Source organism: Conger conger, chromosome 15 (assembly GCF_963514075.1).
Source record: "Conger conger chromosome 15, fConCon1.1, whole genome shotgun sequence".
NCBI classification, from domain to species: domain Eukaryota; kingdom Metazoa; phylum Chordata; class Actinopteri; order Anguilliformes; family Congridae; genus Conger; species Conger conger.
Genome location: NC_083774.1, coordinates 11,675,127 through 11,701,995, shown reverse-complemented (window position 1 = coordinate 11,701,995; position 26,869 = coordinate 11,675,127). Strand labels below are relative to the sequence as shown.

Sequence of the window (26,869 nt, the reverse complement as noted above, 5' to 3'; positions counted from 1 at the left end):
CAGGAGCCCAACGGCTGCGCGGATCTTATTGTGGCTACACCGGGATTGGAACCACCGACCTTGCGGGTCCCAGTCATTTACCTTAACCACTACGCTACAGGCCACCCCACTTAAATAGTTCAATGAATTTAATCACACATCGGGCAGCACAGTGGGATAGCACAGTGACCTGACAGCAAGAGGGTCCTGGGCCCTTTCCGGGTGGTGTGCAAACCCAGATTCTCTAGTCATGAAATCTCAAACTGAGTTTAGTAAAGGAAAGGAAAAAAAAAGAAAAAAGAAAAAAGAAAAAAAACCCAGAAGATTGGGCCAGTCACACTGTCTTTTCATACTAGTTTTAGCTAATTTTACTTTTTATTGTATTTAAAAGTAACAGAAATAATGTTTTAAGTCTAAATATAAGACTAAAATACTCAAGACAGACTTTTTTCAGTGCTATCCACTGTACACTGTGCAAGAGTAGTACAAGATTTTCGTTTAGAGGTGTGTACCCAAACTACTGATAGATGAAGTTATGACATAGCCTACAATAAGTTCAATATGAACACAAGGGATTTTGCAGAGCCATCTTCTCTAAAGGGCAGCTACTGTGACAAAAACCATTAGACACCCAGAAATTATTTTTATTTGTATATTTTTATTGCAGAACTCGCAGAAAGCATCACAGGGTGCAGTAAATAAGCTGCAAACATCGTAGCAGTAGGTTCACCAACCTATCCGCTGACATTCTTCATCTACACAGGAGCAGCTAAACAGTGTTGACATCCAATAATAGTTTTTACAGTTTGCAGCATCAAAACCTTACTGGGGTCACAAAAGAGTAAAGCAGGGGATCAATTCAAAATGCAGGTCCGGTTGAAATTTCTCAGAAATCCCAAAGTCAAATTCTATTACATTTATGTAATCTGGCCACTAATGTTTTATACGTAAATTATATACATATAATTAGATTACGATGATTGTTCATGTCTTGCCAAAGTTAGTGCTATATTCATGAAGAAATAAGGTTTTTCTTTGTTAGGGAATAGCAACTGGAATTACAATTGCAACTGAATTTCAATAAAATGGAAATTGCATGTTGAGTCCGTGTGGAATTTAGGCAATAACTGAAGAGAAATTTAAGGAAAATTGACTCCAACTGTGACAAACAGTGAATATGAGCCAAGAAAACAAATCATTCATGGTAATTAATACCACATATTATATCAAACAAGAACAGAGAAACCATTTCTTATTAAGAAAAAGATGCTTTTTGCTAGTTTCCACTTCAGGAAATTAATACAGCTTATTCTGTCAAGAAACTAGAACCTTGTAAAAAACAAAAAGTAACTGGTTTAGAAGGTGCCATTCATAATACGACATTTCAGAGAAGAAGACTCCCAACTGAAATGAGTACACCGTCACAAGAAGAGAAATTCACAGTAAGACATCTGCACAACAAATATAACAATCAAAACTAAAATTATACCAATACAAATGATTTAAAAAAAATTGTAACTACAGTACACTCCAAGGTATGCTTAAAAAAAAAAAATGAAATGAAAAACAAATGAAAAATGAGAGGGTTTTATAAAGTACTCTCCTCACCCCACTCACATTTTCAGGATACAGTGGTCCCATTTCCAGCTGAGCATTGATATATTCTGCCCACTGCACAAATACTGGTTGTACCTAAACCCTCCACTCCTCCTATGGGCCTATGGGCCCTGTATGGTGGGTGGATTTAACTATGCTCCCATACGTCTTTTCAGGGATGATTACAATATCTACTGGACCTGTTGACAGTTGATGGGACTTCAACCCACACCTTGAAATTTAAACGCTTACGGCTTTCTAAGCCTCCTCATTTCACACAAAATGTAAAAATAAAAATAAAAACATTTCACAGTATGAGGCACAATTGCTGGCTCTTTACATGATAGCAGTAGTCGACAGCTTGTATGAATGTGAAAACAGGAATATTCTAGACTTCCAGGAGGGTCATGCATTGCATTTAAACAACATTGGTATCAATGTGACAGTTATACAGGAGCCACAGGAGTGGGAACGCCAAGTCATAACCTGGCTGAAAAAGGCTAGGAATTTCCACACCAAACAAAATGGAATTCTCTGACAACAGTGCCACCCAACCAGTGAGCCAGATAGGCCAGGCCATTCATGCGATCAAGATGTTCATAAACTGCAAGACGATCTAAAAATACTGTAATATATCCCTCAGCCATTTTTAGCGCTGAGACTGGTCACTTGATGAATGAAATTATAGTCTACAACCGTGAGTGGATGTGGCAGCCGATTCATGCGGGGGGATGCGTTTGGACCTGTTCCAATAGACGGCCTACACTTTGGACTGCGAGCGTCAGATCGAATGACACAGTTAAGCTTTGAGCAGGGCAGCAGTGATGCAGGGCACCATCAGCGCAGTCGGAAGATAACACAGGGTTTCCGTGGAGGGCGCAATAGTGTTCGCAGTCCACCGGAAGATACATTCCATACTTAAAAGTATAAAACAAGACTCCCTCCACAGACCCATGTGCTGTATAGTAGTGATCCAAAAACCGAGAGAACATACGAGTTAACCCCTTTTCTTTTTTGTGACCTTGAAGGACCTTTAAGGAGAAAAAAAAAAAAAAAAAAAAAAAAACCCACAAAAAACCCAAAAATGTGAAATTAAAACAACCCCAAGCATCCCGCCACACAGTGAGGAGCTGGCTGCGTGGGAGAGCGGAGTGGAGCGGTCTGTAAACACACACACAAGCACTGCACAGCAGGTGGAGAGGACACTGTCCCGCTGGAGGGTTCAGTCTGACGTCGGTCCTGTGCACCTTCCCCAAAAGCAGGGGCTTCCCCCCCCACCTGAAAGGACCCAGGCTCCCCTCCCCAGCCCTCCCGAAACGTCTCCGCAACGAGAGGCCAGTCTCGCCGTCCGATCCGCGTGGCCCCTTCTCCCCTGGCCTTCCGCGCGCTCACACCCTGAGACTCCTCTTCTGCGCGAAGTACGCCTCGAACCGCGCGGCCGCATACTCCTGCAGGGGGGGGGGGGCAGACGCAGGGGGGGTCAGTTTCAGAGCCGGGGGGGGGGGGGCTGGGTGAATCTGTTTCAGTTCAAGTAAATCTATGAAATACTGAAATTCAATATATTGATTTCAAAAAGTGTTTCTGTTCAAGTACATTACAGTTCAGGAACTGAAATGCATTCTAGCTGTCTGAACTGAGTGTCACCACCCCCGCTCCTGTGTCAGCATCCCTGCCTTTTTTTTTTTTTTTTTTTTTTTTTTTTTTTAAGAACACTTTATACCCTTTTCATACCCATGACTTACAGGCATTCACACTGCACAAGAGATTCTGGTCAGCAAAATAAAGTCTAAAACGCTTCAACAGCATTATCGGGGGTGGTGGTGAAAAGGACAGCTAAATAAACCTTTGGATTTAAGGCCAAAGTAGAGTGAGCAAACCGTACAAATTTACACAGTTACACATTCTCTCTTCAGTTGCCTCGTCAACCTGACACCACAAATATTTGCGTACAGGCCGAGCTGACATCGGAGAGAGCAAACATCGACCTGGCACAGAGGTTTTAATATTACCGTAAGAGTATCAGCAAAACTTCCCTGCCCAGGTCCTCTAATCGTCATTGATAATAGAAATACACTATGCTCCAGTCATGACAGTTTTGTGGTGCTTGGGTGAATGTGTCTAAAAACAAAATGGCCGCATACAGAGAAACTCACCATGTACCCAAACTCAATGGCGGATATCCGTGCCTGAACGATGGACCACAGACCCCAGAAGAAGTGTGAAGCCAGGGCAAACCTGCCAAATTAAAAGCGCATTTAGTCACACACACACTGCTTTTTGACTGATATGAGGGGTGGGTCTTATGACAATTTTATATCAGTACCAGTGCAATTGGTGATACTTTTCATGAAAGTCCTTCAAACTGTTCTGAAAAGCTAGTATATAAAGCTAAAGTATTTCAACTGATGGTGACAGATTACACCTCCATATGGAAGCAGAACTGCAGAACATCGGTTGCAGTTGCCTGTGGTTCTATTCTAGTCACTACTTCACTGCATGGGTTTGCAAAGTTATGATAACTGTCCTGAAAATAAAAACGCACTTTCCCAAAATACAACAGTACACCAGGACAAGTCGTGCAGTAGGAGCATCCCTTTTCTGGCCCCCAAACAAACTGTAAAAGTGCCTGTCGCAAGATTGTGAAATAATGGGGAGGCTAATTCCGGATTCCTGAGTTTCACAACAGTACATAGCCTCATGAGGCCTGCACTGCTCCGCAGGGGGGGGGGGCACTAGTGATGTAATGAAGGTCGGACAGAAACAGCAAAGCAATCATTTACATCTGAATAATTCAGCAGCAACTTACAGGCTGCTCAGCAACGAAGCAGGGCTACACGTATGAAGGAACTCACTCACTCACTCACTCACTCACTCACTCACTCACTCACTCACTCACTCACTCACTCACTCACTCACTCACTCACTCACTCACTCACTCACTCACTCACTCACTCACTCACTCACTCACTCACTCACTCACTCACTCACTCACTCACTCACTCACTCACTCACTCACTCACTCACTCACTCACTCACTCACTCACACACTCACTCACTCACACACTCACTCACACACTCACACACACACTCACACACACACTCACACACACACTCACACACACACTCACACACACACTCACACACACACTCACACACACACTCACACACACACTCACACACACACTCACACACACACTCACACACTCACACACTCACAGGCGTAGGGGAGAGTGCTGCTCACCTGTTCACCTCCAGCAGAATCTGCTCCTTCAGCTTCACCTGGTCCCCCTCGCTCAGGATCTGGAACCCGCCGTCGTACTCGGCCAGGTAACTGCTGATGAAGTGCAGCTGAGAGGGGCAGAGAGAGCAGAGAGACGGTGAGACGGTCATCTAGAGCCTCTCTCTCCAGCCCCCTTCAGCCAGGGGGTCTCACATTCTAGTTCTTTATCTAAACGAAGGTCCACCTTCTACTGGGGGGAAAATAGGAATGTCTTTGTGTTATGATATGGGGGCAGCCTATAGCCTCGTGGCTAATGTGTTTGACTGGGACCTGGAGCTGTTGGGCCCCTGAGCAAGGCCCCTAACCCCACATTGCTCCAGGGGGGGATCGGCCCCTGCTTAGTCTAATCCATTGGAAGCCGCTTTTGATAAAATTGTCTGCTAAATAACGAAATAACAGTTATGTTCTACTTGCTGTACTTCGGTGGGGTGAAACTGCACTGCATACTGCAGTCCATCCTTGTGGACTGTCTAAATTACCTGCTAGTTTAATACCTGAACTATTTTAACCTATAGGTCAGCAGAGGACAGGCATCCTCCTATAGCCAGGTTCCTCTCCCACTGTTCTCTCACCACTGTTTGAGGGTTTTTCTCCTACTAAGGATTGTTTACCGTGTATGCTATTTTGGGGCTTTGGGCTGATATGCCATTTTTCTTCCCTTCTGTTACTCTGTAAAGCGCCTTTGGGACGGTCTGCTGTGAAAATCACTGTACAAATAAAAGTGAATTCTGTACCTGCTGCGCTTTGGTGGGGTAGTTCTCAGGGCTGGCCTTGAAGAAGGGGAAGGTCTCGTGGGTGTAGTCATACATCCATTCGCAGAAGTGGTTCCCGATGTCGAAGCCCCTGGGAACACAGAGAGGGGGTGTGAACAGGTCTTTTCCTCGGCCAGCACACTGAGATGGACCCACAGGTCGGGCAGGGGGTGGGGGGGTTCTGGCTGGTTCGGCCACTTTGGTGAGGGGGCAGCTGGCTGTTGCGGGTGTAGGGAGGGAGTTGGCTGGTTTGTGGAGAGGGGTCACACTCACTGAGTTAGTGCTGCTGTGGAAACCCCCCCCCAGTTCCAGTCAAGGGAGTTGAGAGAGAAAACAGTATCCTGGCAACCAGGCCAGCAAGCCAAACTGCTGTCAGGGTAACCAGCCTAGAGGGCTGCCTGTATCTCTCTCTGTCCCTTTCCTTCCATCAGTCCCTCTCCATCTGTCTCTCTCTCTCTCCCTAACTTCCTCTCACTATCCGTTTCTCTCTCCCGATTTCCCCCTCTCTCTCACTCTCACTCAGTCTGGAGCTGGATATATTTTACTTCAGTTCCTGCGGGCAGTTCTTGTGAAACATGACACCCCCCTCCCTTCTCCCCATCCTGTGTGTGTGCACGTGCAGTGGGGTGGTCGCAGGACTCCGGCGGGGAATTTGGGAGGTCAGGGAAGGAGAATGTTCCGCGTGTAAGCCTTGGCTGAGTGTCAAAACCTTTCACTATTTGGCAGGACGTCAAAGGCATTCCTCAACCTGCAGCCCCCCTGCTTTAGCGGAAGGGTGTAAATATTTCACATTTTGAACCAATGAATCCTCTGAGCTTAAGCCACAGTGAGATTTAGGGCTCTATCTGGGACTGACGGACGCTGTTGTCATTTTACGGTCCAGCGGCAACGCTTCTAAAATAGCAAATGACTGTCAGCAATCACCGTCGGTGTGTTGCTATTGTTTTGCCATTTTGACCAACTGAAACCTGGTCTTAAGTCATATCACAGTCTCACTGCTATTTTAACGGTGCAACGTTAGATGGTAATGTGCCTACACAGGCAGGTGCAACACACATACACCTTCCTGTCTGCTACACACACAGGGACTCAAACAAACATGCATAGAATATCATGATTACAATGTGAAAGATTATTTGGGTTTATTTTAACTGAAATTAAAAAAATTTAATGCAACGTGATAATGTTGTCACCCGAATCATAAATTCGCAGTAATGACGAATAAAAGGGGCCAAATGCCAATTTTGGGACAATGGCTATCTGTTAAACACAAGTCCGATGACACGTATATGATGACCCACTGTAACGTCATTGTAACCGAAGTGTTTTGTAGGACTGAAAATGCACAGCAGATGAGCGTAAGTCAAGTGGAGCATTAAGATACCGCCCGCAGATGACCTGAGTATTCTTTGTGGATCTGTTCACCCATTGCCTAGTACGCATACAGAATGGTATTTAACTAAATAAAGTCCAAAGTCAGGTGGAACATAAAGATACAGCCCTCAGATGACCTGAGTATTCTTTGTGGATCTGTTCACCCATTGCATAGTAAGCATACAGAATGGTTATTGCTGCAAATATTGCTTTTTTTTTGGACATTTGAAAATCACCTTAATGCATTGCAATGTTTTTTCATTTGGATAGGATTTTAAAACATGGGATCATTCAAATGTCACAATCTTTGTTTTGTTCTTTCAAAATAATTTTTTCAAATTTTTCCCCTTTTCTCCCAATTTGGTAGCCAATTGTACCCTATCTAATCCAATTAGTGTTAGCTGGGGGTACAACGCTTACAACCCCCTCCCTTCAGCGGCCCAGAGGGAGAACAACACGCCGCCTTCAAGCCGTCTCGTCTCACAGCCTGCGACTAATTCCGAGGCGCACCGGGGTGCATGCACGCAGCGATCCCTACTAATCTCTGCTGAGTCCCTCCCTCGGAGCAGCGAGCCAATTATGCCGTTCCATGAGAGCCGGCCAAACTCAGCTTTTGGCAGCTCAGTGTGCAACTGCAACGAACTGATGTCTGCATCAAGGTCCGTTACTTTGGCTGTGCGGCACCGCGGCCCCCAAACCTCACAATCTTAATGCACATTTTTAACCCTACTCTTATTTCTTCCCATTGTCTTCATTACAGTGACCGCATCTGTACACACCTGTAGTTGTAGCTGCTGTACTCGAAGTCAATGAGCATGAGCCTGTGTCCGTCATCCGCGTTCTCCCGCCCGTTCAGGAGCAGAATGTTTCCTGGAGGGGAGGAGTCGACAGGGAGGATGATGATGACTTTCTGACCTACTGCTCTCTTCAGAGAGATAAAAACAGAAGATGAAACCCGAACAGGGGAGAGGCTCACCTTCCTGGCAGTCATTGTGGCAGAAGACCACAGGGGAGGGGGTAGAGTCCAGCAGCGACCTGCAGAGAATAATGAGGGTATGGCTGCTCAAGACGACGCACTGTGACCTCACACTCAACACACCGTGACCTCACAGTCAACACACTGTCACCTCATACTCAACACACCGTGACCTCAGTCAACACACCGTGACCTCACACTCAACAAACTGTGACTCAACACCCCTGCTTAGTCTAATCAACTGTAAGTCACTTTGGATCTATATACGAGTATATGTGTCAATTCAAGTCAATATATAAAAGTACATGTCAGCGTTTAAATATAGTTTGTCAGCCTTGGTATTTGGAGATCGGAGCGGTGAGGAACTATCCAGTATACTTCCTTTTTTTGTCAACAGATCATCCAAGTTTCTGCTGCTTGGTGACAGTGTTCTCTTTTCAATGCTGCAAAAATGCAACATGTGCCAAATAAGAAGTGGCCCCACCTAAATCCTGAGGGCTTTTGGCTTTGGTTGAGAATGAGCAAAATACAAAACAAACCTTAAGGCTTCGTCTATTGGGTCGAATACAATTGGGGCTCAAAACAATAGTATAGCAGTCATTTTGATTGGTTGAAAAGGTATAACGTCGACAGTGCCATATGGCACTCTTGGGACTGAAAGGTGTAAAGAGAACTGCAACTGGGATTGTTGTGACAGTTTCTTCAAATTCTCTATGCACAATGATCACATGTTAAAAGCCAAACTTTCTCCCTGCTTGAGGATGACAAATATACTGAGTACTAAACACTTGGTTCTGCTTTTTTAAAAAAGAAATGTCAAACTCTCAAAAACTACCACATCTTTGAAGTCTGTTGACCATCATCCATTTCCAAAGGAAGCCCACTGGATATTTACTCTCCAATCTTAAAACCCAAGGGGCTACAGAATGTATATTTACATAATGAATTTGTATGTTTGCACATATATTTGATAGGGAAACATAGCTAAATAGACTGTAATGGCACTTATGTATAGATATTGTTACTTGTATAGATATTGTTGTTTTTTTTGTATTAGCTATTGTATTGTTGGACTCAGGGTATTCTAGCTGCCAACTGTGGTATGCTAGTTTGGAAGTTGATTGTATTCTTCAAGGGTTCTGATTATCTGTATGTTTACACTAGGACTTGGAACTGTATTGTCCTCTCAGGTCCTCTTCGCACTTGTATTTGTGTTTGATCTGCACTTCGTTGTACGTCTGCTAAATGCCATGTAATGTATTAATGTAACGTAAATAAAGCTGGTGAGTAGTTTTTTTGTTGTTTCATTTAAGAGACCACAGAAGGATTGCTTTTAACCAATGTCTGTTATTATTTACAGTAATGAAGAAGTTTGTGAGAAACACATTGCAGGAGCATAACTTCTTGTATATGTAAAGGTTTCTGTAAAAATAGTGTGAAGGAACTTGGCCAAAAAACTTGAAAACTCAACAACCTTTACAAGAAATAACCTAAAACCACTTGGGCGGCTAACAAGCTTAAAATGAATAATCACTTTAACCCATTTTAAGAGTTAACAGCACAACATTTCTATATGGTTCGCTCTCCCAGTTTTCCAGAACGCTAAATTGCCACTTGAGTAGGGAGAACACGACTGGAACACAAAAGCCTGTTCTGTTGAGTGGGAGCTCGTACGTATCCATAGAAACGGCGTCATGTGACAGTTGCGTAAGCCTGTGGCGGCTCATTTGTGTCACCATGTTTTGCGGGGGGGGGGGGGGGGGGGGGGCCCTACCTGAGGGTCTCCATCTCCTGGGGAAGATTGAAGGCCATGAGCCGGGCGAATTGCCGCACCTGAGACTCCCGACTGAAGGTGAGCTTCAGCACCTGGTTCAGGTACCTGAGGAGCAAGGGGAGGGGGGAGGAGAGGGGGGTCAACACACCATGGAAGTGCGGCACACCTACATTATCTTAGTAACACACGTAGCAACAACCGTCGAGAGACCAATGCACAGGTGCCTCCCATGGATTGATACTGCATCCCAGGACTATCTTGAGGACGGAGCTAATGTCATGAAACATGCCAAACCAGCCCAGGGCAGCCTGTAGCCGAGTGGCTAAGGGAGCCTGGAAGCCAGAAGGTAGTTGGTTCAAGCCCTGGTGTAGCCAGGATACGATCCGCACAGCTGTTGGGCCCTTGAGCAAAGCCCTTAACCCCACATTGCTCCAAGGGGGATTGTCCCCTGCTTAGGTCGCTTTTGATAAAAGCGTCAACTAAATAACAAATTGTTATTATTAACTACAAAGCACAGGCCACATTAATGTTTTTTTTTTTGTCAAGTCTTTCTCACTCAAGTTAATGAATGTTTATCACTCAACTGACTCACTTAATTGCCTCAATAAGGTTAGCCCAACTAGTACACCAAAATATCAGCAGCAGTGATTGAACACGCATTAAAGCCAAGAGATGGAAGAATTCCTATTCATCCCCTGAACTGGTAAAGAAGCAGAACTGAGAGTGAACAACAAACTCACAGAGAAGAGGTCACAGGGTACAGAGATCCTGCATTTTTTTTTACATTTGCATTTGGCAATGCAGGGCTAAGGGCCTTGCAGATATTGTGGCTACACCAGGATTAGAATCACCGACCTTGTGTGTCCCAGTCATTCACCTTAACCACTACGCTACAGGCCGCCCTGCATTTTCACACACAATCAGTAAAAGAGTTTATCTTTCACTCTCCAACACAATACTTTTTTTAACATATGTTTTCAAAAGCCATCCCACACGTTGTGTCAGCAGTTTCTCAGCGGCTTGTATAATACTGCTGCTCACTGGGTCATGCAGTTCAGACGATCGATCAAGCTAACCAGGGGTCCAAACTCTCCATCACTATGATAAGATAATTAGCTCCTCCACTCGATAGACGCCAGCTATGAACTGTGAACGGTCATAAATGCAACATTATCTTAGTAACCATACTCCAAATTCGTCACTCGTTGTTTGCCCCCACCGTCTGACACGTTTTACGTAATTTCCACAAAATGAAGTCCCATGATTATGTCTGAAAACAAACCTCGTCTCTGTGGCTGCAGTGTCAAGAAAATGCAGCGTCATCCCAAATCGCTTTGCGTACAAATGGCCGATGATAGCTGACCATTCAGGTTCTTTACTCAGCTCATTCACCATGTCACGGTTTCACAAAACACAAGGCAAAGCAGGGGAACTCACTTGTCCATGGTGCCAAACAGCCATTTTGGTTCTTTGTTGAACGGCATTCTCATCCCGTGGAATCTGGCCATCTTCTGTGCGATTTCAGCGGACGTGCCTGGAATGCCCAGTTCACTCGTGTCCAGTCTTCTGCTCTGTAGAGGCAATTAGGGAGGGCGAGAGGGTCAAAGGTCAGAGCATCTCCTTGCCAGGGAACTCGCATTCCATTCAGTTAGAAGGCAGTTCGTAAACAAGCACGGGGGTGGGGTGGAAATATTTCTGACCTGCTAATCCTAGAAACTGCTGCAGGTTGGGACCAGATTTCCAACCTGGCTGCCTGTCCCCAACTCTCACTGACAAACATCATCCAGGATGATCCCCCTTTTCAATCAAGACAGATCACTGGCCACCTTTGGGACCACTTAAGCTGCTATTCACAAAAGTGGTGACCAAGCAACAATAAAAATCTGGCAAGAAAATAATTGTGTGTAATCTGAAGCTGCTATTCCGATGATCCATTTTTAACTGGTACTTCCAGCAGGAACGCCGATTTAATAAATACATAATTCAGGAATTTTTCAGCTGGGGGAAGAGGAACGTATGCTGAAGCACATGACCTTTCAAACGGCCATGTCCCATTACACGTGGAACATACAACGCGACACGTGGACAATATATTTTCACCATGTGAAATGATCAGATCAGCATTACGCATGAAAGCGCTTTAAGCTACTCGGCACATATCGACCACTGGGAATGGCGCGGGAAGCCTTTAATGCTCACTGAATGAGTGAATTACAGCAGAAAGTGGCCGAGGCGGAGCTGGTTATGTAACCAGTGCTGATGGCTATTTTTAGCCCCGATAAACAAGAGAGCAGACAATGTCTTGGTAGGACACACATACAAACACATACCATCTCTCAGACACACACCAACACAACACACCATATCTCTCACACAAACAATCTCTCTTTCTCTCGCTCACACACATACACACACACGTCTCTCTCACTCTCACACACACACCATCTTGCTCACAAACACATACACACAAACAACATCTCTCTCTCTCTCACACACACACACACACACACACACACACACACACACACACACACACACACACACACACACACACACACACACACCATCTCGCTCACACACACATACACAGACTCACACACACACCATCACGCACACGCTCACGCTCACGCAGGTGACTCACAGGGACGTATTGCTCCAGCCGTCCCTGGGGGAAGATGCCATAGAGTTTGGGGCCCAGCTCCCGCTCTGCCAGGATCGCAAACATCACGCTCTCCAGAACCATGGCCTCCGCACCCTGCAAAACACACACACACACTGCCTCATGAGCAAAACTGCACACAAACTCCATCAGCTTCAGATCAACTTCAGATGAATTTATCCACAGCGGCATACAACGTATGAATGTACTGTGCGTGTAGTCCCCTGGGATCAGACACACAACCTCTGCATTGTTAGTGCAATGCTCTACCAACTGCAAATTCTGCAACTATGAGATAGTCTACCAACTCTATCTCACTGGAAACAGGGTTGTGCAGGACAACAGGGGCGGCCTGTAGTGTAGTGGTTAAGGTAAATGACTGGGACATGCAAGGTTGGTGGTTCTAATCCCAGTGTAGCCACAATAATGTAATGTAACAGCTTTCACATCTAAGTAACGGTTGTCAGGTGCTTTTTTATGACCCTAGTCAGGTGGTAACTGAAAACAGGAAGTGAAAATTGCAATGTTGTCATTTGTGTATAGACATTTACAGCATGTAAAAAACATCTCTGCCATAAAATTGGTCAAATATGCTCAATATATTCTCCTGTACTAATCCGCACCAAATCACCCGATACCAAAGCAAAAAAACCTGAGACCCTGAGGTTGAATGGCTTGTGGGAACAGTGGGGCTTTTTTTTGGGGGGGGGGCAAAAGCAGAAACTTGGGTATGAATCCGTCCACAGGAACAACAGGAACAGGCCCAGCAATTGTACTGCAAGCAGCTCGGCCTGCCAAGAACCAGAGTCACGCTTTGTGGCAGCTTAAACTAAATTGACATTGGATTTCTTTCTTTTTTTCGATAAGGGGGGTGGGTTAGAAGTTCAAATCAGCAACAAGATGAACACGGCCGCAAATATAAAGCAAACCAGGTGTTTTTAATTTTTGCTTTTTTGAGGCCAAGAAACTACTGTCCGTGGAGGAAGTCAAGATAAAAAAGAACGTTTCCTGACATTATGAACCTCGCTTCCTGTGATGGGGGGCTTCTGGGAAGACCGGACAGAGCAACAGTTATGGAAATTCCTGTTCACCTCTTCCCCGAGCTGGTTAGGGTTTCAAGTTTTTCTTGTGTGAACGCACCAAACGCATTCCAAACACAATTCCTGGAGCCATAGGAAGTAGAAAGAGTCTGAAGCGCTCTGGCGCTTTTTCTAAACACCGCTGATAAGGGTGTTACATGATACCTTCGCTAGTTTGCTTGGCTAGGTGAGCTGTTTTCATACATTTGTGTGGCGCGGTATTAATAAATAAATAAATAAATAAATAAATGAAATGATCAAATAGGCCCTAGTCCTTATCTTGGTTGTACTGTTAGCAGTTCAAATTGTCTTTCAGTGCATTTATCCCTGGTTATGAGTATGCACTTTGTTGTATGTTGCTCGGGATAAGAGCGTCTGCCAAATGCCATTAATGTAATGTAAATGTTAAAAGGACATTTGCTTACATAGTCCGGGCCCTTCCACAAGGACGCTGTCACAGGTGTGCAAATGTAAGGAGAGGTTATTCAAATCCCTATCCACTCTGTAGACTATCTGTGTGTCACTGACCACCAATACCCTGCCCCCCCACTACCCCACACAGGGTAATATTGTAGTGCCTGTAATGTAGTGGTTAAGGTACATGACTGGGACACGCAAGGTCAGTGGTTCAATCCCCGGTGCAGCCACAATAAGATCCGCGCAGCCACTGGGCCCTTGAGCAATGCTCCAGGAGGATTGCCTCCTTCTTAGTCTAATCAACTGTAAGTCGCTTTGGATAAAAGCGTCAGCCAAATTGCATGTAATGTAATGTAATATCACCCCTCCCCCGAAAGCCCAGCACCTCTGCCCAAATCAATGCCCTCAGTTTGGGATTTGAAGACTGAAAATGCTTTTAATAGACAAGGCTGCCTCTCCCGGTGCAAAATAGTGTATTGTAATTGTAACGTATGCCCTAACTTTTTTGTATTGTATTTCTTTGTTATTTTAATTGTAATCACAATTACGTTTTATTAATTTATTGTTGCTGCAGTCTTGGCCAGGTCTCATTTATAAAAGAGATAAAACGTCTGAAGAGGCTTCCTGGTTAAATAACCTCAATAAATAATTAATAAACCACAGCACCACCATGTTCCAACCACCAGAGTTTCTATGGTTTCAATACACCAGACAAGCTCAGTAAAGCATTAAAACAAGTATTTCAGCCCGAAACAATGACGTATATGCCCCAGGTCTGGAACAGTCCTCTCCAACAGTGTGGTAAGACTCTCGTTATGATTGTAGGAGTCCGTGACCGTTTGAGTGGCGTGATTACTGCCCACAACCCCCTGGGAGAACGATACGCGCTGTCCTTCTCATGCTGTTCCCAGGGAAAGCCGCCAGTATCCTGCATCCAAATCACTGTCCCTTGATGGGACTGGGATTTCGCCAACTGGGCCTCACCCCTTACGCAATCTCAAAAATGAGATCACGGGGTTCAGCAGGAGCAGAAGTCAGCTGCAGTGATGGCAGTGGTGTGCTAATGCTAATGCTAGCGTTTAAGGAAAAGCCACTTCCCCTTCTACACTAAAAATCCATACTGCATTCAAGAGGGACAGCCTGTAGCCTAGCGGCAAAGGTACATGACTGAGACCCAGAACGTTGGCGGTTCAAGTCCCAGTGAAGCCACAATAAGATCCACACAGCTGTTGGGCCCTTGAGCAGGACCCTTAACCCCGCAATGCTCCAGGAGGATTGTCCCCTGCTTAGTCTAATCAACAGTAATGACATCCACTCATTCAGTAATGTTAACATGCAGATCTGAAAACTTTAATTAAGCCACTCTTAGCCATGCCAAAACACATGCACACAAAAAAGACTGCACAACCGACGATCGTAAAAACCATGTTAGCCCCTAATCTCATCCTTAGAAACCTGGAACAAAGCCATAAATAACATAGATAAGCCTGAAAGAGACGGGGAACACAGCAACACAGCCTTGTTAAGGAGGAATAAACATTGATGATAACAAATACAGAACCAAATAGCATAATAGAGTACAAAAAAGATTATCTAAAAAATGTAGCACACAGTCAGAGGCAGGTGTGTTCCCACGGTAACGCTTGACGCCACCTGCAGGTGCCCTTGGCGAGCCGGCGTCTTCCCGGACTGAGATCACGTGACCACAGGAACGCAGCTGCTCTGTGGTTTTTCCACAGCACTGCGGAGGATTCTTCCACCACGCAGCAGACGGGAAACGGGCTAATCCCCCTGGACCTGTTCCTAAAACCCCCCGGTCTCTCTACGCGTTCGCTGTCTACCGACGCAGGGATACCGCCGTGTATCCGGCCGTCGTGCAGAGAAAGCGGGGCTTGTTCACGCAAAAGGGAGAGAAAATTACTCGGCAGAAAATGGAGACTCTTTTGTCTGTGCTGTCCGGACTCAGAAAAGAAGTAATGAGTGGGAAAGAAAGACTGGCGTGTGGACAGTGCATCTCATATGGCATCTAGAGACAGACAATCCGGTCAATGAAACTATTTTAAAAATCTAGTCAGGCCTCTCATGCAGAGTAAATAAATAGATAAATAAAAATGGAAAATATAAAAAGGGAAATGAGTCCGTGCTAGTAAAGGTAAATATTACACATAGCCTACATTTCATATCTAATCAGTATCTAGAGCGATTTAGAAAAGTGCATTTTCAAAGGTTTAGGCAAAGAACATAGATAGCGAGTTATTTTCTCAACCAATTTTTTTGCGCAGGGGCTAAAAGTTATTGTAGCAGACTCCAGCTACTTTCTCAAGCCTTCGTTTCACTAAATCACGAAGGCAGCTGGTTTCTCTCTCCACCTGCCACAACAGACTGCTGTGCATCTGTAGGGAGATAACTAACTGACTTCCGTTTGATACCAAGAGGCTTTTGATGTCATTCCAAGAAGCTCCTACCTTCTCAAACAGGGAGGGCTGGGAACACAGAGGTAACAGCACTAATAGTCTGGAGAAGACAGATCGGTTTGTCTAACATAACATTATTCTTAGAAAGCAGAACAGTAACATAAGAAAAACAGCAAGGATGATGATTCGCAAAAAAAAAAAAAAAAAAAAAAAAAGGTCATGCAGTCATTTATGGTACATCCCGGTCATTTCCAGTGAAAACCCAGCAATTCTGATTAATCAATTCAAAAATGTCTTTGCAACCAGAAGGACTGTGGGTGCGCTGCCAAGTAGGGCCACTGTGCTACTAGCCTGAATAAGGCCATACCAATACTACAGCTGCTACTGCAAGAACAGTTAATATGTCCAAATGTCATGTACTAGATCTGGGTTTCCGCTGGGCGAATGCACAAATTTCACTGTTGTTGTTCATGTAATCATTCAACAGGCAAGACACTCAGAAGGCATGTTAATTTTTCATTAGTGTAAGCTGGTATGTCATTTCTTTGGGTACAAGAACAATGTCCACTGACAGTCATTGAGTGAATGAGTAACTACAATTGAGGATAAAAAGTTGGTGATTTTCCACTGTTCCCGATACCAACGAACATCGGCAACACAAGACGGCTGTTCATCATGAAGAACAGCTGATCAGGAGATATTTTACCTACCCCTGCCCCACACATACTGATATTCCAGAGCTCTATAAATACACACACCAGCGCGGTGATCTGAGGTGAAGTTGGTAGGCCAGAGGTAAGAAGTGTCACTGCCCCAAAAGGAATGTGCAGTGGCCACCACCCAGACTAGAACATTCCACAGACTTCCTTCAAGGTCCTGGCCAAACCCTGAATTTGGTTCAGTCAGTCAACGATGCAACTGAAGTACGCAAATTTAGCCCCTCCATCTTCCCAAGAGCTTGAAAATAATTTAAAAAGTTGAATAAATTTGCATATGATGATGTGACTACAGTTTGTGGATTTCTTTTTGCTTGGATATAGTAATTTAAAAACTGTCCTCTACATTGCCTGAGGATAATTGCTGAAGACCACCAAAAGCAGAAGATCATACCATTTGAAATGGATGACAAAGATTCAAGGCTGGTCAAAAGGCCCAGAGCAAGGTGAAAATTCATAGTCTTAAAACGTCACCCAGGGATGGGAGAGTTTCAGTCGGCTGGGGTCCCAGTGTCTTATTACACATTCCGTGACCGCGGCAACAGGTCTGCCGGTCTTCCTCCGACTCATGTCTGTGCAGACTGGTGTGATAAGAAGTGGCGGATGACATCACAAACTTCAGACGAGGGCAAGTGCTTGTCTGGGCTCCCCCAACTCCACAACGACAGTAAGGATGTGTGCGATGTGTGATTGGGTATTCCAAATTGGGGAGAAAGTTGGAGATTTACAAAAAAAGACATTAAAACAGAAAGGCCCCCTTCCCATTCATTACTTACTTCAGTGTTATTTTCTTTGGCCCCTCCTTTGTTACAGGACATCTATCAACAGAAGAGAGCAGGAAACTAACAGTCAGAACATTGGATTTCACCTTGCACACCACACCACCCTCATACATCACTAACAGAGGAGAGGAGAGAGAGAGCAGGAGACAGGGATAGAGCAGGAGAGAGGGAGAGGAGGAAACTAACAGTCAGAATATTGGATTTCACCTTGCACACCACGCCACCCTCATACATCACTAAGGAGACAGAGCAGGAGAGAGAGGGAGAGCAGGAATCTAACAGTCAGAACATTGGATTTCACCTTGCACACCACGCCACCCTCATACATCACTAACAAGAGAAAACAAGAGAGAGATATAGAGAGGGGGGAAGCAAAAGAGAGCAAGAGAGAGGAAAGAGAGAGAGCGAGGTCCCCCAACTAAAACATTCTTAGAGGACAATCAAGGAGAGTCACAGAGTAAGAATACTTTTCATCTGCAGCAGATCTTGGTTGGGTTGTTTAAATTTAAAATTGGGGGAAATCTTTTTTCTAATAACACGCTTATTTATAATGGTCCCTTCTAAACTTGACAGTATCAAAGCGTCATTGATGTTCTGCACATATAAATGATCAAAACGTAAGGAACTTGTAACTGCTAATGTACAAAAATGTGTCGGTTGTCAAGACACGGGTGTTGCGTCATGGTTTTCATCTAAAATGTGCAATCATTGGTTTCCAGGATAAAACGGAAGACACCGTTTCAGATTGTGTTTGCATCACTAAACAAATGATTAACCGTAATGAAGTTATTTAAAAGGAACTTTTAGAATTCCTCTGTAGACAAGCTCAAGAAATTTATTGTACCAAATTTATTGAGGTAATTACAAAGACCACGTACTGCTCCGTTTATTCGACTACTAATGTCTGGTCTAGACCTAATTACAGACTAATCACTATGGATACAGCATGGAAATCCATTATCCGTTGTAGATAAATAAACCTCTGAATTAACGCCGGTGTGGTTACCTTGGAGAAGTACACCATGTGCCTTTGCGCCACGTCACGACTACACAGAAAAGCTAATAATAAAAGGTGTGTGTGTGTGTGTGTGTGTGTGTGTGTAAGTAATGTGGTTAAAGTGCAGATTCTCAGCTTTTTGTGTAGAAATGACAGCAGGTTTTATACATAGTCCCCCCCCCCCCCCCCCCATTTCAAGGCACCATGTTTTGGACAAATGGCTTCACAGGTCTTTCTGATAAGCCTGGTGCGTTCAACCGCTTCCTTAGTGCAGATTAAAGAGGGCATTAAGTTTCTAGTCTTGATTCTATGCTTTTGATTGCCTTTGGAGTGTCTTATTGGCATTTGCCAACATAAGGACCCAAGTTGTGCTAATGAAAGTGAAGGGGAAAGAAATAATGTCAAGGAAGCCATTATGAGCTCAGTAATTACAAAGAGCCTGGTATGTCAAGTTCTCACCAAAATGAAGATAAAGGTCCAAATACCGGTCTGACAGATCAGTAACACTCGTCAGGAGGCAGACGTGGATGTGTCAGTGACTACTGCCCACAAACATTATAACAGAGGCTACACTAGTTTGCCAAAAAAAAACAAGATGGCCAGGTTCCCTAAGACCTAAAAAATTCTGAGTTCTGTAAAAAAGGTATTGTGGACAGGTGAGACCAAAATTAACTTGTAACATTGTGACAGAGTGGTGGTGGTGGGGTGTTGTGGTTTGAGAATGTATGGCTGCCACAGGTAATGGCTCACTTGTCTTCCATGATGACGTAGCTGCTGATAGCAGCAGCAGAATGAATTCTGAAGTGTCCAGAAGCATCTTTCCAGCAAATAACTCCAAACTCATTGGAGGGCCCTTGATCCTACAGCAAGACAATGATCCCAAACATACTGCTAAAGAAACAAAGTTTTTCAAAGCCAAAAACTGGAAGATTTTTGACTGGCTAAGTCGGTCATTTCATATGCTGAACAGAAAAATAGGTGAAGATGGCTGCAGTACATGCCTGGATCTATGGCTCACAGATTTCAAGCAGTCATTGCATGCAAAGGATATGCAACGAAGTACTAAACACAACTAATTTAATTTACATAAACATCATGGGGCGGGGCTATGTTTAGAAATTTGTGTCATTTCTACATTCTGAAGTGTATGAAAACATATCCCTAAATAAAAGCTGACAATGTGCACTTTAACCACGTTTGATTACAAATATAAAACTGTGGTGTACAGAGCCAAATCATAACATGCATGTCTCTGCTCCAAACACTATGGAGCTGTATACAGTATGTATCACATAAAATAAATGAATAAAATAATAATTAAATTGTATGTGGTTTCTGGATGTTACTATTTTTGAGCCTCTTCTCTCTGGAATTTGGTCCTCAAATTTCAGCAAAACAGTGCTTGAGGTGAGATCTGATCGGTGCGATCACAACACACAGCACTAAACCAACACCAAAGAGCTTGGCTGCTCTCTAAACAGTGTGACAATAGATGGGTGTCGGTGGGTGGGGGTATTTGGGAAGAAACGGACAGGGTGGGACAGCTCAGGTGTTTATAATGGGGTGTGCCCATTGCGTTTTGTGTTTTCCATGTTTCTGGTCATCTTGGCGGGTAGACAATAATCAAAATAAATGCCCTTTTTTCATAAACCAAAAGCAGTCAGCGAAATGTTGATAATACTACCAACAGATAAAACGGTTTACTATAAATTCATAGCGTATACATCAAATGGGAAACAGACCGTCAAAAGGTGCATGTTATTGGCGGAATATTAAGCAACAAGAAAGAAATGGATAGCTATTGTAAGTTAGCACTTGACGGGTCAGGGAATAGCAAAGATTTCTGCAGGGGCCTGTGTGTGTCTGCGGTAAAGACTGGAAGGCAATGCTGTGACTGCAGAGATCTCATACTATACCGTGTATGGTACGGCCGTATCACATGGAAACGAGAGTGCTCATGGGCACGCCCCTTTTTCGGAAGGCCTACGGCAAAGAACACACGCAAGTACATCCATGGTGGAACATCACTGCCCACACGCACGCACACGCACGCACGCACACGCACACACGCACGCACACGCAGGCACACACGCACACACGCACGCACACACGCAACAGCAAGCGTAGAGCCAGCACAACACACAGCGACCTCCCAGCAAAGAAATTCAAAATAAAGAAAGTTAACCGCAAAAACCTGAGCTTCTGCTCAACTTCTGGTTCCTGCGATTTTTTAAATTTTATTTATTAATTTTTTTTAAAGGGCTTCATCCCCATTTAAGAAAGTGTGTTCCACACTGCGTTCTGAGACACTACAGCCATTAGGAGGTGAAATGAAAGTTAATTCCCTCACCACAGCTCTCAAAGGGAGGAATGCATTTCACAGAACTCCTTTGTCCCCTTACAGAAACCCCCAGGCTCTCACTCTTAAAGAGTTTTTTTTTTTTTTGGCAGTACCACATGACACAAAATGGCAGCAACTGACAGTACTGGACAGTTGGTTAGACAGGCTTGTATGAGTAAGAAAGGGTTTACAGAATGACACCACTGGACACCCTGACCGGTACACATCATCGTGGCTTATGACCGTGAGTCACAAGCGGAAGTTCTGACGTGGAACTCTTCCTGGAATCCTGCCTCCGTAAAATGAGATTGTGGGTCACACATTAATTATTAACCCGCACTTCCTGAGCTAAGGTGGACCCTGTCATTTAAACTGCTAATGGGGGAGGGGGTTAAACAAACAGATTATAGAATTAAAAGTCCACAGGTAGCAGTGGAAACATCTTTTAGATTTTAATTAGACCTCCTGACATACCAACCATTCATCAGATTTTGGGTTCCCTGCTAATTTCAAGAGTCAATTATAGGTGGGGTGATAAAGATAAACCAATGGTTTGCTCCTGCCGAGAGGGGCAGGATAAGACCTGTGGGATTAAGGAGGCAACAGAACACAAAACTCCTCTGCAAGCTAAGGAGGCTACATCCTCTTAGCACCTGGGCATATTACAATCCAAGATGTCTGGATGTCAAGGACTTTTGAAAAGTCCTTATCTGAGACAAACCTTATCTGTGACAAAGGTTGAGATGAGGTAGAAGGCTGGCTAGACACTAGAAGCATTTTTTGGGTCACCCGGATTCAACAGGCAGGGTTTAAAATGGCGTGACGGCTGGCGGGCAGGGGACTGAACGCACCTGCAGGATGGCGCCGTACAGACGCAGGAGCACCTCCCTGGGCTCGTCGCCCACGCTGGGAGCGTCGTCAGGCAGGGCGCAGAGGAAGAGCATGTTGCTCAGGCCTCCCCTGTAACAGGCAAACACACACACACGTTTAATCACGTTACACGCCCCAGAAAACAACACAACATTTAAAATACCCTTTTTTCCCCCCCCCCAAACGAAAACCTGCCCCGCAATACCATAAAACCGCAGTTCTTTGATCTCTGGTTTTCAACCCTCCCTTTACCTGGGAGTCGGGTCTGAAGACAGGCTGGCCAATCGGCAGCACTAATTGTTCAGTTAATTACCCGGGAGAAAAGAAAACCAGGACTGGATTTGGGTTCAATGATTTGATGATCCCTGCCATAAAATATATAAAATATATTTTAAAAGTGATTGTCCAAGGCACATAGCAGAAGCAGCCTGCAGGCTGCACACACACACACACTTTTACCCACAGTGATGTAAAGAGCTTACATTTTAATATACACTCAGCACTATATTAAGTATTTTTTCGGCTTATTTTTTTTTATTAAGTCTTCTGCTGCTGTAGCCTATCCACTTGTGTGTTCAGAGGTGCTCTTCTGCATACCAATGTTGCAATGTGTTGCAATTTGGATACTGTCCCCTTCCTGTTGGACCAGTCTGGCCCTTCTCCTCTGACCTCTCGCATAAATAACAATTTTCTGCCCACAGAACTGCTGCTGACTGGATGTTTTTCGCACCATTCTCTGCAAACTCTAGAAACAGTTCTCTGCGAAAATCCCAGGAGATCAGCAGTTTCTGAGATACTCAATCAACCCTGTCTGGCACCAACAATCATTCCACAGTCAAAGTCACTTCAATCACATTTCTTCCCCATTCTGACAATTGGTCTGAAAAACAGCTGAACCTCTTGGCCACGTGTGCACGCTTTTATGCAAATAGTCATTGCCACATGATTGGCTGATTAAATATTTGCATAAACAAGCTGGTGTGCAGGTGTACCAAATAAAGTGCTCACTGAGTGTATATACTTACTTATTCATTCATACAGTTAGTTATTTAGTAAAGCCATTTTGACCACCCCACCTTAAGTCCACTGGGCCACACAATGTTCCCACTGTATGACCGGCTCAAGAACAATAGTACTGAAAAGGCTATTCATACCCTGTGGATACCGCAAAATTAAAATGTCTTCCAAAAAAAATTGTGACCCAAAATGGCCGCAGAGAGTGTTTATCCCAGCATCCAGCTCTCGGGACCACACCCAAGCACACCAACACTCGGAACGTGTGCGAGCGGACTAATTTCTGGGGAGAGGAGCCAGCCACACAGACACACACATACACATTCAGGTTTCTTTTCGTTTTCAATGTTCAAAAAGTTCCGTTGGCTGTAATTTGCTGAATTGTGACTGAATATTGGCAGCAAAGATGAACGTGAAGTATTTTTCTGTATTTTATCACTATTTGTCAGAGACAAAATTAGGTTGGTTGTGTTATAAAGCATGTTATAAATCTCTGGGGGGGGGGGGCATGGCTCAGGCAGTAAGAGCAGTCGTCTGGCAGTCGGAGGGTTGCCGGTTCGATCCCCCACCCAGGCTGTGTCGAAGTGTCCCTGAGCAAGACACCTCTAACCCCTAAATGCTCCTGACGAGCTGGTCGGCGCCTTGCATGGCAGCCAATCGCCGTTGGTGTGCGAGTGCGTGTATGAATGGGTGAATGAGAAGCATCAATTGTACTGCGCTTTGGATAAAGGCGCTATATAAATGCCAACCATTTATTTATCATTTATAAAGGATGATGTGAGAAAGACCTGTCACTTTACAGACAACAAAACCTTGTAATCCATGTTTAATTGCCTAGACTCACAGGAATGAAGTGTGGGTGACTGTAAATCATTCACTGTTAACTGGTTACCCCAGGCACTGAAAACTACTATAGGAAAACCTCTTCAGAATACAACCTTGATACTTAAGTCTAATATTTTTCGACCAATCTCAAATCTTTTTGGTTTTAAATTTTTTCAGGACTAATTTGTCTGGGAGACTATTTTGTCTGCTTCGGTGTCCACTGCTTGGCTAAAAAAAATAGCATAAAATGTGGGGTCTCTCAAGGCTCCATTCTGGGACCTGTTAATGTTCAGCCTTGACATGCTGCCACTGGGAAATATTATTAGCGAATATGGGACTCATTTTCATAGCTATGCAGAAGATATAAAAAATGCACATCTCTGCATCATCCAACAATCAGCCCTAATGATCAACTGGTTCAGTGCATAGATCATATTAACCTCTGGATGTCACATAATTTCCTGCAATTGAACAAAGATAAGACAGAGGCTCTCATTCGTGGAGCAAAGGCAGAGAGAGATATAAAACTTAAAATCCCTGGCACAAAACATCAAGCCTCAGTAATACTGGGTGCTTTTAGATCATGATTTCAATTTCGAAGCCCACATTAGAATTTTTTTTTTTTTTTTTTTTTTTTAACTGCATTGTATCATCGTAGAAGTAATAAAGACACTAATGCACACTTTTATTGCTAGCAGACAAGATTACCACAATGGTCTCTTTTTGGTCTAACCAAGAAAGCTTTAGATAAACTGCATCATTTAAAATGCAGCAGCACACATACTGACCCAGACCAGCAGGACAGCGCACCTCACCCTTTTGTTGCCCGTAAAATAGACTTTAAGATTCCCTTATTGGTGTTGAAATCACTCAATAGGCTAACGGCTGACTATACGTTGAGATTTGAACGTGCTCTTGAGGTATGCCCCTTCCCTCTGGTGCTCGGGCACTGACGAGGACAAAGACCATTTTTTTCCCCCAAGTAATCCATTTTGTTTTAATTTACACTTAATCCACGGGTCTCTCGGATCTACCAATTTCCTCATTTTATGTACTATCTTTTATTTTATTTTTTTTACTTTGTCTTGCCATCCTACACAAAGGTGGTATATAAAAGTTTGATTGACTGACTGACTAATTGATTAAATTAGGGGCAGAACAAGTCGAAAATGACTTGGGAATTAAATATGCTCACGGCATTTTCAACATCGATCGTTGATGTCTGCTCATCGTGCATTAACTCGGCATCTTCTTTCCACCCACCACTGAAACCATTCCATGCATTCCAACGTCGTTCGCCTCTGGACAGGATGCTACTACGCAACGTAAAGTTGACTGTCAGTGATGTGCAACTTCACACACAGTGGGTGGGGATTCACCGTAGACTAATTAAAAGAGGCTTCACCCAGCAATAGTCTATTCGTAAAAAAAAAATATCCAAACCGCTTACGGTTACGGTACAGCGTTAAAAAATAAATGATTTTACCTTAAGCGTTTTGCTACGATCACCTACATACAGCTACACATGCAAATGGTATATTCCAAACGCAGATAGGACAGATAAACCGTTTTATTTGCCATGGAGGACAAATGGCACCATAGTACCATAGCAACCTAGCCAGCCTACGCAGTTTAGATTGAACTTGTCTGAATTTGTTTTCAATGACGTTAAATAAATCGATTGTGTTTTTATCTTCAAGTAAATAAATATATCTCGTGTGCACACACTATACCTTATAATGCTGATTTGGAAATCCTCTTCATGCAACGTTTTCCACACACCGTGAAGAAATTCTTTGCACCACAAATACGCCTTGTGTTTTGTCTGTTGGTCTGGTTCCTCGGGGCGAACTACATCTTTGCATTCTGGTTCTGTGTCGGGTTGGACGTGCAGTTCGTGTTCGGAGACCAGCAAGCCAAGGGACATCGAAGGGGAAGATGATACCCCGTTTATGAACTTGGTTTTCATTTTTGCTTTTGAAAGGGCACTAATTGCTTTCCCAATTTAAACTGAAAACCAAAAAAGGCTACCTTTGAGGAGCTGAACGAAATTCGTATTACTTGCAACACCTGTTTCAGAAAAATAACTGTAATAGGCAACAAGATTGTATCTTGTACGCGCTCTTCCGTCCTGAAAATGAGGTAGTTCAGAGGCACCACGTTTAATGTAGCCGTGGTTCTGCGCAGCACTGCGAAACTGATGATGCACTGACCGCATGAGGTTAAGTATGTGCCAGGCGGCACAATTTGCTGAAATGAAGAGGGTTTGTATCACGTCACCTGACCACGCCTTTTCATGCGTCTGATTGGTCTGGGCGGGCTCAGCCCTGAAATCCAAATAGGCTAACGGGCTCCGATAGAAAGGCATTCAGGGAGCGCATTAAGGCCATCAAGCCAGAATTGTACGAATGTAGAGATTATCATTCGTATTACGTAATTCCCCCGTGTACTTTCGCCTATATTAAAACGTGTGATTCCGTTGTAAATTAGATGGACCAACTGTACAGGCCACTGTGTTTTGTCTGCATTGTTCTGAAGGGTGAGGCAGGGTTTCGATGGTAAATACGCCATTTCTGGCGACGTGCTTCCCACAGTTCAGCAGTGGCGGCTGCTGGCCAGAATTTTTGGTGAAGCAAATGGTTAAGTGACACGCTTTACCTGTGGACCTAGGCGGTTTTGAGGTGATAAACACTGGCCACACCACACAGGCTATTAAACAGGTTTAAAGTGACAATCAATCACAATGGTCATGCCCTTTAAAATGAACCGCCATCTTTTAAATGACGAACACAAAACAGAATACAATGACAAGTAGTATACAATGATTCATCTCACTATCCATCACCTTTGAATGCTCAATAGATAAACAAAATAATGTAACATTGTAATCAGGCGTTATATTGTATTGTAATAAAAAATAAAACACACACAACTGAGCGGGCACATATTGCACATAACTGTGAGCTACAATTTAGTGAAGATGGTTGAGGTGGACTTCTTACATGGTGACACCATACGTTTCAG

At 44.1% G+C, this 26,869-nt stretch overlaps 1 protein-coding gene across 1 annotated transcript; it reads right to left on the bottom strand.

Moving 5' to 3' along the window:
• Positions 1–617: 617 nt before the first annotated feature.
• On the bottom strand, positions 618–26,061 carry chka (choline kinase alpha). The gene is made up of 12 exons (XM_061221955.1): positions 25,579–26,061; positions 21,988–22,096; positions 17,793–17,834; positions 12,373–12,486; positions 11,169–11,302; positions 9,732–9,836; positions 7,958–8,016; positions 7,761–7,851; positions 5,590–5,698; positions 4,817–4,923; positions 3,729–3,810; positions 618–3,023 (listed from the first exon to the last, which is right to left on the bottom strand). Exons 1-12 carry the CDS (start codon positions 25,812–25,814, stop codon positions 2,964–2,966), a joined length of 1,248 nt encoding a protein of 415 aa, XP_061077939.1. The 5' UTR covers positions 25,815–26,061; the 3' UTR covers positions 618–2,963.
• Positions 26,062–26,869: the final 808 nt, after the last annotated feature.